General features: G+C 52.4%; 1 protein-coding gene and 1 pseudogene across 5 annotated transcripts in view; one reads left to right on the top strand and one right to left on the bottom strand.

The window, feature by feature from the left end:
• Positions 1-15,835, bottom strand: part of Mtp (microsomal triacylglycerol transfer protein) — a 69,625-nt gene that overhangs the window by 2,925 nt on the left and 50,865 nt on the right. For all 4 annotated transcript variants that reach the window (XM_077685143.1, XM_077685148.1, XM_077685150.1 and 1 more), the window contains one exon: positions 2,505-2,659. In XM_077685143.1, the coding sequence (XP_077541269.1) occupies positions 2,505-2,659 (155 nt within the window). The remainder of the gene's footprint in view (positions 1-2,504; positions 2,660-15,835) is intronic.
• Positions 6,984-8,709, top strand: LOC144153498 (peptidyl-prolyl cis-trans isomerase pseudogene; annotated as a pseudogene). The gene is made up of 2 exons (XR_013319325.1): positions 6,984-7,146; positions 7,356-8,709. The product of XR_013319325.1 is annotated as a peptidyl-prolyl cis-trans isomerase pseudogene (transcript).

The following is a 15,835-nucleotide window of genomic DNA, read 5'->3' as shown; positions in this document are numbered from 1 at the left end:
TTGAATTTGTAATCAGGAATGACGTCAGTGCACGCGCTTCAGTGAAAATATGTTCACAATCAGTTCGGTACTCGTGCTTTGACAGTTCCGTCACTTCCAAGCGAGGAATATACAGGTTGTCAACGAAATATTAAAAAAAAAAAAATTAGGGAAGCTTGCACTCTCGCACAAGAGTTGAATGGCGAAACTGTTGTAGGTGATCATTGACAGACACAAAGTTGATTTTTAGTATCGTTGTGATGTGGTGGTCGACGTCGGCGGCATGGCATTTCAATAAACGTATGTTGAGCAAGGCCAGAGTGAGCTCATCGTTTTGGTCGACGTTTTCCTACGCCACTCTGAAAGCGCGACTTCAGCGGATGCTTTGCCCGCCGAGCCTCTCGAAGTGCGGTCTCTTCCTCGGCCGTGCGAATTACTCGCGGCCGGGCCATGTGGAGTCATTGATCACCTACAGCAGCTTTGGCATTCAAGACGCGGCTCTTCTACGGCACAGAGCGCATGCGCACGACGACGCGATGGCAAACGAAAAAGGTGCGTACGCTGTGGCGTGTCTTTCTCGTTCCCAGTAAGTGTTCCCACGATAGGGCGAACGCTGGAGTTTTTCGTGTGGCCAATATTGGCCAATCATCCTAAGCGGGTATGCCTAGCTTGACTAACGTGCGCTCGAGGCACGCGTGGACGAGCGCTCGGCCGTTTCTCAGCATTTTTAACTGCGGACGCCATACGCAAATGATTTGCTCAACAGCTTCGCTGTTAAAAAATCGTTCTTGAAGGGGCCACGAAGGCAAAATAAAAGTTTGGTTCATTAGAAAGTCTGCTTTGTCCCGCAAACAATGACGCCAATTTTATCGCAAATTTATTAAAGGAATAGAGACTAGAGCACTGCCTGATTTTAAGGCCCGAGCCCGGCCCGAGCCCGCTTTGTGAAGCCCGAGCCCGACCCGGGCCCGTAACACCGAGCCCGGGCCCGGCCCGGGTATGTCATTTATTTTTGAGCCTAGGGTGTGTGACGAGGCCCGGTCTTAGACGCTGAAAAAAAATTGTTTATTATATTTGGTCCAGTTTCTTCGTAGCGGGAAATCAAACGGAGCTTCTAGTCTGAACAAGCACGTCATGAATTGAAACGCATAAAAAAAGGGTTTAAAAGTGCACGTAGTTTAGCTTACACCGTCTGCAGCTCACGCCACATCGGCGTAATAACAGCTCGTATTCTTACACGAGACACACCACCACCATGACGAGACTCTTGGCAACTTCACGTGGCTGTCTCGGTCACAAGTTGGTATTGCTGAAATTTCTTGCTCCCGATTTGAATCCACGAGTGTGTGCGTGCGTTGAAATATTCTCCCTGCAGTGGTTGTTAAGAGGTGGCGCTTCTCTAGCACGCGAGTTTGATTTCCAGCCACGGCAGCCGCATTTAGATTGGTTCGACATCTAAGACACACGTACATAGACATAGGTGTGCCGCTTCATGGTGTCTTACATAATTCCTTCCCCGCTAGGGCATTTCTTGTAACCGAATCTTTGATATGTTATACACCAAAATATAAAATCTTGATGCACAACATGAAATGTTATTAAAATTAACGGATATAGCGACTATTAGGTCTAGCAAAAGACGTTTTTAAAACAAGCGCGTAAAAGTAAACTGAGAATATTCATTTTTATGCTCTTTTCTACACTTCACTTCGGAGCTATTAATGGCCGGGCCTATGAAATCAAGCCCGAGCCCGGCCCGGGCCCATGACGTCGAGCCCGGCCCAGGCCCAACGATAATAGACGTCGGGCGGCCCGGCCCGTGCAGTGCTCTAATGGAGACATTAAAGAAAACATGTGACGCACTGGCGACACCCTAGCCGCTTTCAGGCAACTTTTTTATGACGTCACATAATCTCGTTTGTGCAAATGGCGGCCGCCGAACTAACCCATCGCTAGACGCATGACTGGGCGACTGAAGTGGGGCCTCGAGGGCCGTCTGGTCGCATCACTTGAACGCTAACCTGCAGTCAATGAACTGTAAAGTACGTATTTAGTGGGGCCCATATGACGCCCCTCCTGCCCCTATCAGCGCTAAATTTGAAAGCTTTTCAATACTTCCTGCATTTTCTCGGTTCAAAAACATCTTGCAGGGGAGCTGAGTGAGCTACTGAAGCCTATTTCTTTCAAATTAAACAAAGCTGTATTTTGCCTTCTGGCCCCTTGAAATTGTCCATTGATCATTAGAGCCCGTTTCTTGTCTAAGTTTAGGATTTTAGCAAAACTTCATTATTCAATGCAGTTTTCTTTCTCCTAAAAATTCAGTTTCGGGAAAACTTCCTTTTGACACGCAAGAATCTTTTTGTTAACAGCGCGTTGCTGGGAAGAAAGAGATTTTGACTTCTTTGTTCGGCGTATTTAAACGCCATTCGAGTTCGAATTGAATTTTGCCCGTAAACGAGGGACACTGCGTGACACACACTACTTGGCGGGCATCACCCTCTTCCGAGCGAGCAAAGGAGACAGACCTGGTTCTGACCACGGAGTGCGAGTTCCTGTTCCACAGGGATATCTGAATGGAGCCGGTCATGTCCAGGGAAATGACCCCCTGGAGCTTCAGCTCCAGCACCAAGCCATTCAGCAGGGCCGCGAACTGGTAGTGGTCCATGATTAGAAGGTTGCCCTGTGAGGTGGACGGAATGCAGCTGTTAGCGTGTCACTTCTGTTGTAGTTGCTGCTGCTGCAGTTTCCGTTGCAGCCCCAGCTCGCGGGTCCGACTCCCGACAACATTGAAATAGGTGAAATAGAAATATGCCCTCGTACTGTTTTCTGCACGTTCCTCAAAAAAAAAAGAAAAAACGAACAACCAATCATATTAATTTTGAGCATCGCCAGGCGTGTAATCCTCCTGTTGAAAAGTTTACAGGCGCCAAGAAGCGGGTTCGTTATATGCCCGAATTAGACAAACCCTTGACTACGTAGCTTTCCGCCTATTGTGGCCGCAAAAACGACAGTGCCCGCCAGGCGATAGGCGCAATCGCTGTCGTGCCATACGCGCTGGAAGTTGTTTTGTGGGGCTCGGTGAATCGTTTCGGCGCGACCTCACCGCCAAGGTATTTCGCCACGCAGCTCACCTTTCGCAGACACTCGCGCACACCATCCCGTTCCGCACGGACCGCTGCCAGGTTCAATTTTGAGCATTCCAGAAGCTCGCGTTCCAATACGACGCTTCTCGTGCGGCGTTCCTCGTGTATTGTTCAGAGTCATTCCTAGTACGTGGACGACTAGGTCGTTGGCAATCTGTGCCTATGTGCTAGCGCAAGCAGCGACCGCACGGCCGAAGAACGCGCCGCGAAAACGACCCGTGTTACGACAGCAGCCGAAGCACAAGAAGTTCCGGGGACGCTGCGAAGAATGGGGCAACGGTGAGAAGGGGGAGTCAGTCCGCTATGGGGGTTTCGGCGTCATGCGATGGTAGCGTATACTCGCTTTCCAAATGCCATCGACAGACGATACTGGTCTACTGCCGCTTCTACCCCGTACCTGCCTCTCCCTTCCCCCTCCCACCCCTAACGCCCTTCCCCTGAGGGCAGTTGAAACGGTCGTGGGCTGGAGCATGCAAGGGCCTGTTGAATGGAGTGCCGCATCATCCCAGCGCACACAAACAGTGGTGCTGCAAAACGCCCGTCATCGAAAGAAATGCGGCTGATGTGCTGACGGAGTTTAGGACACTGGAATCGATCGGAGTGAATGACATCGAGGAAACGATCGCGAAGGATCCCACATCCCTCACTCGAAATTTCGAGGAGACCATCAAAAATGGACATTACGAAGTGGCGCATTTTTGAAAGCCAGTAACGTTCTTGCATCACAATAAGAAGATTGTCTTCAAGCGTCCACATCACTTGGCAAGGCGCCTTCAAGTCGACTACCCAGATTTGTGTCACGACTACGGTGCAGTGGTCAGAAACTATACGATCGGCTGCCGATAGGAGAACTTGTCACGGACGACATGAGTGAATTTGATGTCGTTTATTATATGCCACACCAGACTGTGGAACGTGGCAAGCCTCGGGGGGTCTTAAAATTTCACGCGTCGCCACACAAAAGCTCGGCGAAATCACTCAACGGCAAATTGCAAAGCGGACTGAACTTGGTCGCCGATTTAGTCCGTTTGTTGCTGAACTTCCGCGGACACCGAGTGGTGCTGGTTCCTGACATCGAACAAAAGTTTTGACAAGTTGGCTTAAGACAGGCGGACAGAGGCGCGTGACATTTTCGGTGGTTTCGACCACGCCCAAACCTGGCGAATCATTTCCACCAATTGCGGCTTGACGAATGCCCCCCCGGTTCCCTTTCTTAACAACAGCTAGTCCATTTCTACTTTCCGCAACGCTTCAACACCACTTGAATAAATATTAAGAGCAGTAAGCACAAACTGCAAGTCAGCTCAAGAACAGTCTCTATGTGGATGACTTGCTAATAGTAGGTGGAAGCGAGTAAGTTCTACAGCGACGGGACCGAAATGTTTGAAGCAGGGAAAATGAAGCCGTACAAACGGTCATTTAACAGCAAAATGCTACGTCAACGATTCCAGCGTTGTTCGCGTGGCGCTATACATCTCCGCTCTTTGTCGGAAGAGCTGAAGTGTTTAAGGCTTACGCGGGAGCCGTGCTCTGAAGAATCACCGTTTTCTCCGTGCACCTATACATCGATGACGTGGAACCGTCCCCCCCCCCCCCCCCCCCAAAAAAAAAAAAAAGTTCACACTACGAACAACGGCACGGATATTTGACCAACTAGGGGTGGCTGCGTCCCTTGCAAGTGTACTCCGAGGTCTTATTTGATCATTGATTGTATACTATATGTTTAACGCGCTTACGCAGCGCAGGCGATGAGGCGCGCCGTAGTGGAGGGCTACGGATTAATTTTGACCCCCTGGGGATCTTTAAAGTGCGCCGAAATCTCGTACACACGGGCGTTTCTGCTTTTCGCCTCCATCAGAAAAGCGGCCACCGCGGCCGGGAATCGAACCCACGACCACGTGCCCGAAGCCTTATTTCAACAGCTGAGACTAAGAAACATCGGATGGGACGACACGCCACCTGACGACGTCGCGGCGGCTTGGAAGGAGTGGATAAACGGACTTCAATATCCTGCAGAGGCTCAAGTACCCGGAACTGTATACGGGTTACAAACAAACGGAGGGAGAACGGCCTGCCTCCACATTTTCGCCGGTATACCGGTCCAGTGGCGTACAGAGCGGCCATTTATCCAACTCTGGAGGGTGAAAACGAGGGAAGTTCGACAATCCTGACAAGCGAACCAAAGGTTGCGCCACTCAAGGAAATTACTCTCGCGACACTAGAACTAATGGTATGCTTGCGTGCTGCCCCATTGCGGCGCTACATTTTGGGTACTCTCGAAGAAAAGACCCAGAACATCTGCCTGCGCACGGTTTAGACAATCGCGCTGTATTGTATTCATGGAAATGACGACCCCTGGCAGCAGTTCGTGCGCAGCAGAATCACCGAAATTCAACACCTCACGGCCAAGTTCGTATGGAGACATGTTTTGGGAAAAGAAAATCCGGCAGACCTAACACCACTCGGGATCTTTGCCGCGCGGCTCGCTACAAACGAGCTTAGGTAGAACGGAGCACCATGGATTAGCCACGCAGAGATGGACTGGCCCCTAGTGTATCAGGTGGCCATATTCAGTGAAACCAAACCAGAGGGATAAAAGGAAAACAAGATTAGTGCCAGCTACGACATAGCTAGCCGCTGAATCGGCCGTGCTCGCTCTGGAACACTACTGAAAATTCTATAAGCTCATCAGTCACAGTAGCGGTTCTGTGGTTTATCGCAAAGGCAAAACGTCAAAGCAGTGAATCTGGACCCCTAACATCAGAGAAGTTGAATCAAGCTGAGCAATAGTGGATACGTCGTGAGCAAAACGAGGGATTCTTAAGAGAAGTTGCGTGTGTCGCCAACGGAACGTAAACTCCCTCTGACTCGCCTTTGAGAAATGTGACACTAATGATTGACAGTGTTCGAATTTTAAGAGTTGTCTGAAGGCTACAGCGTAGCCCAACTTGGATACAACGTGAAGGCGAGCAGGGATCTGACCGCACTCTTGGCGGCTTTTTACAAACGAAGAGGTGAAAAACTTTGCTGTCAGCAGTCGTATACAATAGGAGTTCGTTGTAGAAAGTGCGCGGTGTTTCTATGAGCACTTGGCTGGACTCACCACGCAGACTCTGAGGAAGACGCTGGGAACGAGAAGCCTTGAGTTTGAAGAGCTTAGTACAAGGCTGAACGAAGAAGAGGCCATGCTGAATTCGCGTACCGAGCCCAACGAACGTGAATCGTTTCGCCCAGCCTTGTTTATGACTGGCAGAAAGCCCACATCACTACCGAATCTACTGCCGCAGGGGATAGCAGCGAATTTCCACTCTTACCTTAAATAAATGTTGTCCCAAAGAAATCAATTGCTGAGCCACTTGTGGAACAGATAAGCGACGGATTTACCCAAGAAAAACTACTAATCTCTCAGTTACATAAAGAGAGCTAAAACCCGGCGTTTAATATTACTGCTGAGCGAATAAATGCAACCTAGGCAGATGTGGAAAATGGGAGCTGTCCAATTCACATTTCCTGGCCGTGACGGAAAGGTTAGATCGTGTCAAGTACGAGCTAAATTGCTAAAGGAAAATGTCATTTCGGAGAGGGTAAGGGGGGCAGTGTTGCAAACGAAGCCATTGGAACGGAAAACAGCCTTTGAGCCGCGGCCCTCGTACGAATTTCGGACGCTCTCTTTTGCTGCAACGCGGAGTCAGAACGCAGGAGCGGAGAAAATTAGGTCAGAAAGATTGTTAGTATACCAACCCCCAGTCCGAGAAAACAGCGTCTATGCGAGCCCTAGTGCGAGGCAGGTCAGAACGCGCTCCTCTCGCGGTGACTAGGAAACACGGCGCCGCGGCCGCCTCATAGAGAAATAAACCGCCTGCCGGGAATGCCGGGAATGAGACGAGTGCCTAGCCAATCAGCGTAGGTAAGCCCCGCCACCACGAGACAGGCGAAGGTGAAGGGGACGACGCGACAGTGGCGGAGTAGTCGAACGCCGGCCGTGCCCAGCAGTTGCGCTTTATCCACTCGCGCTTACATTTTGGTAAGTAATTGCAATAGTTTACGTATGTTAATGGGATACGCAATCTCTGCATTTCAACGATGAAAGATTATTTGTCTACTCTGCCCTAGCCAAGATATCAACGAAAAACTTTTTGCCAATATGCACGTGCACAAATCGAATAGTGAAGAGAAGCCAACGTCTACGATATGACGTTTTTTCTTTCTCCTCTCGCCGCGGCGCTTTCGCAGGAGACGACGCTGGCCGGCCTCGCGCTACCTTCGTTCACGAGCCATCGCCATCCTCTGCGCAGACAGCGAGCAAAGCCATCGAACGCGGTTGTCCACGTCGCCATATCCCGCCATCTCAACAACCCAACGACGAATTCCAACAGTGAGGAAGGCTGAGAGCCTGGCACAACAATGGCGCAACAGAGGCTCAGCAGAACACCAGACACACCGATGGGCAACCCCAAGGTCTTCTTCGACGTTGAGGCCAACGGCAAGCCACTGGGGCGCGTCGTTATGGAGCTGCGCGCCGACGTGGTGCCCAAGACGGCGGAGAACTTCCGGGCACTGTGCACGGGGGAGAAAGGCTTCGGCTACAAGGGGTCCACTTTCCACCGCGTCATTACGGGCTTCATGTGCCAGGGCGGGGATTTCATCAACCACGACGGTACCGGAGGCAAGTCCATCTACGGCGACGCGTTCGAGGACGAGAACTTCCAGCTGAAGCACGAATCCGCAGGTGTAGTGTCGATGGTGAACACAGGCGCCAATACGAACCGTTCGCAGTTCTTTATCACCACGGTGAAGGACTGCAGCTGGCTGGACGGCGAGCACGTGGTGTTCGGCAGGGTTGTCGAGGGCATGGAAGTCGTCAAGAGGGTCGAGTTTTGCGGCTCAGAGTCCGGTAAGACGTCCCAGAAGATCGTCATTAGCAACTGCGGGCAGCTCTAAAAAGACGGCTCCGCTCGAGAACTGCCTCACCACCAAGCCTTTTTCCCCTGTGTAACTGGGCTTTTGACTTCGTGCTTCAGTTTGGTGTTGTAGAGTTTTCTTTCTTTTCGTTAGGTTTCCGCCTCACCCTCATTATGTTTAAAACTCCGCTCGAGAACTGCATCTCGAGACACTTCTGATTCATTTATTTTTGTTTCCCGTTTTGAGTGGAACTTTGACTTTTTTTTTTCGCTTGGTGTTTTTCTAGGCTTTCTTTTTCATTTCATGTCTGTTCACGAGGTTTTATTTTCCGTTGCTATCACTTGCGCTGTTTCCATCGTTTTCGTTTGCAGTTTTAGTGACTTGTTTTTTTGCTGCACGTTTGTCAGTAGCCTCTGAGTCATTTATTGAGTTTATGTATAATAAATTTTTCACATTGACACATACTGTTTGCATTGCCCGTTTCACTTTCACACGTCTTGCCCTACTCGCCGTAATGAACGAATTCCACACGCATGGTCATTGCAGCGGTTCCACCAAAATGAACGCGAGCAAGAAAATCGAGACCGGGCCGTCTGTGTCGTAAACGTGCACTGAAGCCGCTGATTGGCGATCGAGGCTTATTAGTGGAAAAGCAACAGTTAACTCGGTAGTTAATACGGCGTCCCTGGTTGTATTTGGCCAGTGTTCCATCCAAGCATCTGCGGATGACGCCGTACCATCCCTGTCTCGCCCATGCAGGGACGGATCCAGGTGCCTACTTTGGGGGGGGGGGGATTAGTTAGTGGACTTGGGGAAGGGGGGGCGTCGGTTAAACGCCCAACCATAGCCTCCTCTATAATATAGAGGAGGCTATGGCCCAGCACAACAATTGGATCCACCAGTGCGTCCACTTTCATGAGGCAACCTACATACAGATGGCGACACCATCCAAGCTCCGTGCTGGCGGTGCATTTCGGTGCGCCTAACTAACTAACTAAGTGTTTCGAGTGAAAAGGAAAGGAGATGCACTAGGGATATTATTGAGCCCAGCTGGGGGCTCACCTGCATACAACCCAGTGCGGGGGGGAGAGGGAGGAGGGGTATATAAAGATTAGAGGAGAAAGGGAGTGATAAAAGGATAGGTAGGAGAAAGGGAGAGATAAAAGGATAGGTAAGCGAGCAACAAGAGCGAGGAGCCTCGACGTGAATATCCGTGAAGCAGCAGCAATGGCGCGTCCAGCAGACTACTGTCTATAGGCGCTGAGCAAGTCCTGTAGCCTCCAAGTAGGCCAGCAGGAGGCGGAAGACGTCACGGCGGGTGCCGTCGGGGCCTGCTGGGTGTAGCAGGTTCTCCAGGCGCTGGTGGGGCAGCCCAAGACGTTGGAGCGAAGTCTGCAGCACTCCCCGGTGTGCCGCAAACTCCGGGCAGGAGCAAAGCAGGTGCTCCAGCGTCTCAGGCTCGGGACAGTGGGCACAGGTGGTGGAGGAGCGGCGGCCTTGGCGGTGCAGTCGGGCTGCCACGTCCCTGCTCAGACGCCCCGGGAGGACCCGAGGGGTCTGGCCACTCACCACACGGCGGTCTGGGTGCATGGCAAGGGCCACTTTGGCGAGCTGCTGGCGTGCAGCGTCGAATGCTGTGACGTCCCGGGAGACAGGGGTGACTGGCTGGTGGGCACCCTTGGCCAGGGCGTCGCCGGCGTCGTTCCCCGGGATCCCCATGTGGGACGGCAGCCAATGCAGGCGGACGTTGCAGCCGCCAGAGGCAACCGCATGGAGCTTGGCAGCCAACGATGTTTCTACATGCCCGCAGGAACTGGACGGCTGGTCTGCCTCCCGCAGTCGTAGCAGAGCTGGCCGAGAGTCCGTCAGGACCAAAGCCTGGCTGTCCTGGCCCGCCCGTTCCAGCAGCAGGTCCGCAGCCAGGTGCAGGCCAGCCAGCTCCGCAGTGGTTGACGACGCAGGGAAGGGCAGGCGGCACGTTCGGCTGGCGCCCAGCGCAGGAGCCGTGCAGGCAGCTGCCGCAGTGCCCGTGTGGGGCAGTACCGAGCCGTCTGTGTAGACATGTAGGCGTCCGCTGGCGCCCTCGTGCAGCAGGGTAGCCACCTCCTGGTAGATGGCCGCGTGTGGGGTGGTGCGCTTGCTGCCTACCCCGGGGAGCTTGGTGGCGATCTGCAGGGCCTCCCACGTGCCAGGCGGAGGCGGCTCCAGACGGGGCCGCTGCGGCACCACGATGTTCTCCTCGTAGAGCTTCAGCAGCGTGCCCATCTGCGAGTTGGGCCTGCCACGGAACCGCTGCAGCAGGGCGGCCCCATCCAGGGACTTCTGCAGCCGATCGATGTGGCGCAGACCCGTCTGGAGGGCCCGCATCTCGATGGTCCAGGTGGCCGCCTCGGTGTAGGTGCCCCCAACGGGAGAGTACCTGGGGAGGCCCAGGCAGAGCCGGATGGCCCGGCGCTGGTCCAGATCCAGCTCCCCCCACCGGCGGCGCTTTAGCGTCACCAGCGGCAGCGCGTACAGCACGGCCGACGTGGCCATGCTGTTGTAGATACGCAATGCCACACTGTGGGAGCACCCGTTGCCACGGGCCAGCAGCTGTCGTACTCCATGCAGTACCCCGGCAGCACGTCGCTGTTGGGCCCGCACGGCTGGTGTCCAGGTGAGCCGGCAGTCCACCAGGAACCCCAGGTATGTGACTTGGAGGCGCCATGGAAGGGGCTTGCCATTCAGGACAAACTCCAGTCTGCTTGCCTGGTTTGTCGCTTGGTTCCTCTGTTTGACGCGAGGACTACGATCAAAATGGCGACTAGGAAGACGCGTTCAGCTGCTAACATCGCTGCAGGCATGTTTCTATATAGTGCCGTTGCTGCATGGCTCCGTTCCTGTGCTTCGAAATGCCAGGCGTCGGCAAGCTGGAGCCGTTCGACGCTCTGACGGACTGGGAAGAATGGCGAGCGCGAGGCGTACAGTACTTCGTAGCCAACGACGTGCGGGATGACAAGCGGCGAGCGGTTTCGCTGACATGCTGTGGCCCGGCCACATACACCCTGCTCCGGAACCCGCTGGCGGCCGTAAAGCTGTGCGACGCCAAAACCGCCCGACGTTGTCGCAACGTTCCAAATCAAATGAAGAACATGACAGGCGGGTGAAACGTCTGCCAATTACTTTGTATTCCGTCACATCTCGCGAGAGTATGTTGCATGACCGCATAGTTGCGGGCTTTGAAGGCCAACTGTACTCAAATTTCACCTCGGCCAAATTTAATTTGAACGTACAGTATGTACAACCAAATTAACTGGGACATCACTGGTACCCCCGTGAAATGCGTTGTTAATTAGTTACCATCGTTTTAAATAGCTCTGTCGACGGCGACGCTGCACCTGCTGGCGGATCGCGCGAACAGCCACGAAGCGGAAGTGACACTGCGGCCGGCCCTGCGCTTTTTCCTACGGCCAGCCAGGAGAGCCGGTCGAGCTGTGCGGGCTACTCCTAGAACTGCGGCGAGAGCGAAGCGTTGCGCGCAGGTTTGGCCCGGCCGGCCGGCCGGCCGCGTGCCGCCCAAGGAGGATGTGTGCCGCCGCTAGCTCGCCGGCTGGGCCGGCTGAAACGTTACTTCAGCCTGGCCGTAATGGCCGCGCTCCCCTCAATTTCGCTTTCAAAATATCCGATTTTTGATGGTCGTTTGGGCCGCGGATACGCGTATTTCAGCTGTCATATTTTGTATCTTGCATTCTTTTTAGGCAGACTATACGAAAATATTTTTTTCAAGAGGTTGAAATTTTTAGCGCAATTGTCCTTCAACGATGAGGTAGCCGGATATGACGCTATATGCATGGCGAAAGGAATCGTCACCGCGATGGAGGCAGCAAGAAAGGATTATCAAGCCTTTTCTATGGCACCCACGTCAACCTATGTCAAGGCACGTGACTCAGCGATGCCAAGGCGGGAAGAAGCGGCCATTTTGTGCTTTTACTGCGGTGACGAGCATACGCATTATTATATGAAACTCTACGGTGGCGAGGATCTGGCGATGCAATGCCGTCACTTTACAGCACTTCCAATAAACGCTTTCATCCTTTCCTTCGCGTCTGGAAACACTACGAAAGCTATATAGTTATCGCCAGTGCGGAGCGGCACCGCGCGATTTGCTTGTCGCAGCAGATACGCCTTCCGTTGCTGCTTTGCTTTCGGGCCTTTCTTTTAGGGCGCAGCCGTTCGTCGCCCGTTCGTGGGCTGAGCCGCGTCGCCGTCGTCGTTACTGAGAGAACGATGGCAAGACCTACGAGTGAAAGAAAAAGCGAACGATGAAAGAAAGCAAAGGAGGAGAGTGTAGCGAAATTGGTAGGGGTGGGCGGTTCGCCGTGGCGGCGCGAGCCAGCGCTCCCCGAAAGTGTGCGGTGGGGTAGGGGAGGGGGCAGTATGCTGTGCCCGCACGAGGCGCTCGATGGCGCGACGCTGGGGCGAAAACGAGAGGGGGGCGTGCGCGTGACTATGATGTGCGTTTGCTTAAGACGCAGTTCGCGATCCCTTTCTAAGACGAACTTCGCGCCGCTGACGCAGAGGTTCATCATCGCTGCCTTCGAGAGAACCCACGAGTGAGTGCTGCCTCAGCGCACTGCTGCTGTGCCCAAATATCGCATTAGAGAGTATCGTAATCGCCAGCCAATTTTTTTTAATGTGGCTATCGAACGCGTTTATTGTGTCTAAAAGCCCCCCAACAGCCGCTACACCGCTGTAATGGCGTAATTCCAGCGCCCGAAGAACGCCAAGACGGGAAAGAGAGAAAAATCTTTTGAGCAAGTTTCCAAGTTATCTGATGAGCATAGAGCAGTCATTTTTGGCTGCGGTATACTTTGCGATTCCCTAATCTAATACTGTATGTGTTGGTTGACTACGTTCAGCAAGCATTTAAGATTTAAAAAAGGTTGACAAAAGTGTTGCAGGGTCCCTTCAAATAGTGTTTGCCACAACTGTAGGCTCAAGGGCCATCTCTGTCGTGTGTGTAAGGGGAGAGGATTGGCGCCGTTGTCAGTGAAGAAAAAAATCTGTGCGCACTGTGAATGGCGCCATGTGTCACGTAAGCATTGCGCCGCCGGACGGCCGTCAAGTATGCGAAATGTGTACTCTGCAATGCACGGCAGAGGGAACTTTGGCCATACCGTGTGGAAGTCGCTGTGAATGGAACTCCTCTGCTAACGGAGATGTCACTGGAGGAAGTGTGTCCGTCGTGTACGTGGACACATTTCACCGCAAGTTTCATTCGTCACCAATATTTATGTTGAAAACCAACTCGGGTGAGCTGGGAAGTCTCACCCGAGTTGCTGCTCGGTTACTGTTCGGCTAGAGAACCGCAAGTGCGAGAAGGTGTACGTTGTTTTTGGTGGTTTCCCATCCCTGGTGGGGCGGGGTTAGAATATGGACGGCCTGCGACGCGTAGAACATACCTATTTGATCTCATTTACCGCGCCGACAGAACAGCACGCGCAGCGGCGCGCAACAAATGAACGTCAGCGTGACATCCCTCCATGGCAGAGAAAAGAAGGTGACGTAGCCGAGTGTCTCCGACCTTTGGCAGGAACTCATGACGACATTTCACACGCGCGGACCGGCGAGCGGTGACTATAGGCGCTGGCGCGTTCACGAACTGATGCGCGCGTAGCCAGAGCTACAGGCATAACCGCTCCCCAGAAAGGCACTCTTGCCAAAAACAAAGTTCCGCATGCGGTAAAGGAGCTGATAATATGGCCTCGCAATAGAAGTTGCCATCAGGACTTTTATTGAAAGCGGTCATGAAATATCCGCCGTGATCGAAAGCTTAAACGCCTTCAGGCAGCTCAGCCGCTCAGTTCCGTCGGTGGGGCGGTCGAAACAACGCCTCCGCCGGCCTCCTCAGTGTTTTGACGTCCGCAAAAAACGGTAAGGCCATGGCGTGGTTCTGTCATACGCACCCTCCGGGCGTGAGGCGATGGAAACCGAAACGGATTTTCAGGCCGTTCTGCGTAATTAATTATCACGCGCTTAAGTATTTAAAGTGCTGTTTCGGGTTTGACCGGCCCGTAAGCATTGATAAAAGGAATAAAAAGGGAAGAAAAAATTGTGGAATCAGTACTCCCTTACGTATGGACCTGGGGCCGAATTCTCAAAAAAAAAAATGTGGTTGATACCTCTTTCATAGTAATGGGTAAAACGCATAAGTGAAATGAGCTTTCGCAGGAGCAGTTGAATGTTTATTGTGCATCGATATGAACTTGCACATCGCTATTTATAATTCGTCGGTATGGCACCGTTACACGCATAAGCATTAGACACTGGGTTACACGCACCGGAGCATTTTGTAAATCCGATTGAAACCACAGGCGCTCGCAAACAGTGCAACTGAAACCGAACGGGTTCAGGGAATCGTTTGGTGAAATCACGGTCCGCTGCAGCGAAAGGAGCATGATTTGCGGGTCGGCAGCTGTCTTGTGGGTGTGCTCGGCAAGCGACGTCCTGCTGGCGAGTCGCGGCAAAGCTGCGACCACTTCGGTCAGGCTCCGTGGCGTGTACCAGCAGACGCTTGCATTGCGACGAGCTCAGATTGAGGAACGTGAGATTGTTCTGAGTGACTTATATGGCGCTCGTCGATTTCAGCTTAGGGAGACGAACACAGCTCTGCTGTGACATCAAGGTTGAACCATTGTGGGAGCTGGGTTTGACTTTTTTTTCGAGTGCTCTTAATTTGTGGGCATAGGTACCCAGCGTATGCATTAATATCTTCACGAACAGATGAACCGATATTCAATGTCAGGGCGTCGTGGTATTTACATCTTTTACTCCTGTATTTAAAAACACGCAGTTTGTAGATATTTCACATCGATACACCGCAGCTGCCTTCCGGCTCCAATACGTATGTGAGGCGCATTAGCGGCTACAGGGCTTTTCTTTTTCTTTTCCCATCCACAACCCTCTCCCTCTCTCATTTTGTCCACGCACATCCACTACTGACGGCGTCCTGAAAAAAGTGGTACGGCTTGCGGAGCGTGACCCCCGAAGACGGACAACATCCCCCTCCTCCCTAAATGTTACGCTGTGTGGAGGATGTTAGAGACAGATCCACACAAGCATAAGGAGTTGGTTGGTTGGTTGTGGTTTGCGGGAAAGGGAAAGGAAAGCAAGTGCACTGGGGATATTTTTGAGCTTGGCAGGGAGCTCACTTGCATACAACCCCGTGGGGTGAAGTAAAGTAGATGGGGAGTGAAAGGATAAAGTAGAGCACCGCCATCAGGACAGATATCTCCAGGTCTCCCTCAACCATACGAAAGGGATTTCAATTTGAGCAGGTTATGTCAAGGAAAACTAATTCAACAGCGCCTGTGATTACAGAAACAGGTCGTTCCGTGAGGAACTGTTTCCTGCGTCTAGGCGTGCTGTATACAGGTGAGCATTTATTGGTCTTGTCCACCGTCCTAGTAAAGACAGCTCAGTGGGCAGGCGCATTGACGCTGCCGCATACGCATTTTGGCCTCCACCATGAAAGCGTATGGACATCACCGAGGACGTTTTTATACATTCTTCATTTTTTACCAGTAATGATAGTGATGGTGATACATATAATGATTATCATTAAGATAATACAAGCATCCCCATAAACATAACAATCACAATTATCCAGAGAAATAAATTACTCGCTCCCAGAGCGCACCCACAAAATGTACCTCTCTATTGAGAAACTTTTCCATATCTCTTTTCTATTCACAGGGCGGTATGTATCCGTTTTAGGACTGGTCGGATTTGCCGGCCTCCAGCGAAGAGACGCTGACAGCAGCCACGGACGA

Source organism: Haemaphysalis longicornis, unplaced genomic scaffold, assembly GCF_048455015.1.
Source record: "Haemaphysalis longicornis isolate Haplotype H1 unplaced genomic scaffold, Haemaphysalis longicornis Haplotype H1 scaffold_1, whole genome shotgun sequence".
NCBI lineage: Eukaryota > Metazoa > Arthropoda > Arachnida > Ixodida > Ixodidae > Haemaphysalis > Haemaphysalis longicornis.
Note: the sequence above shows the minus strand (reverse complement) of the source record. Positions and strands in the feature narration are given on the sequence as shown.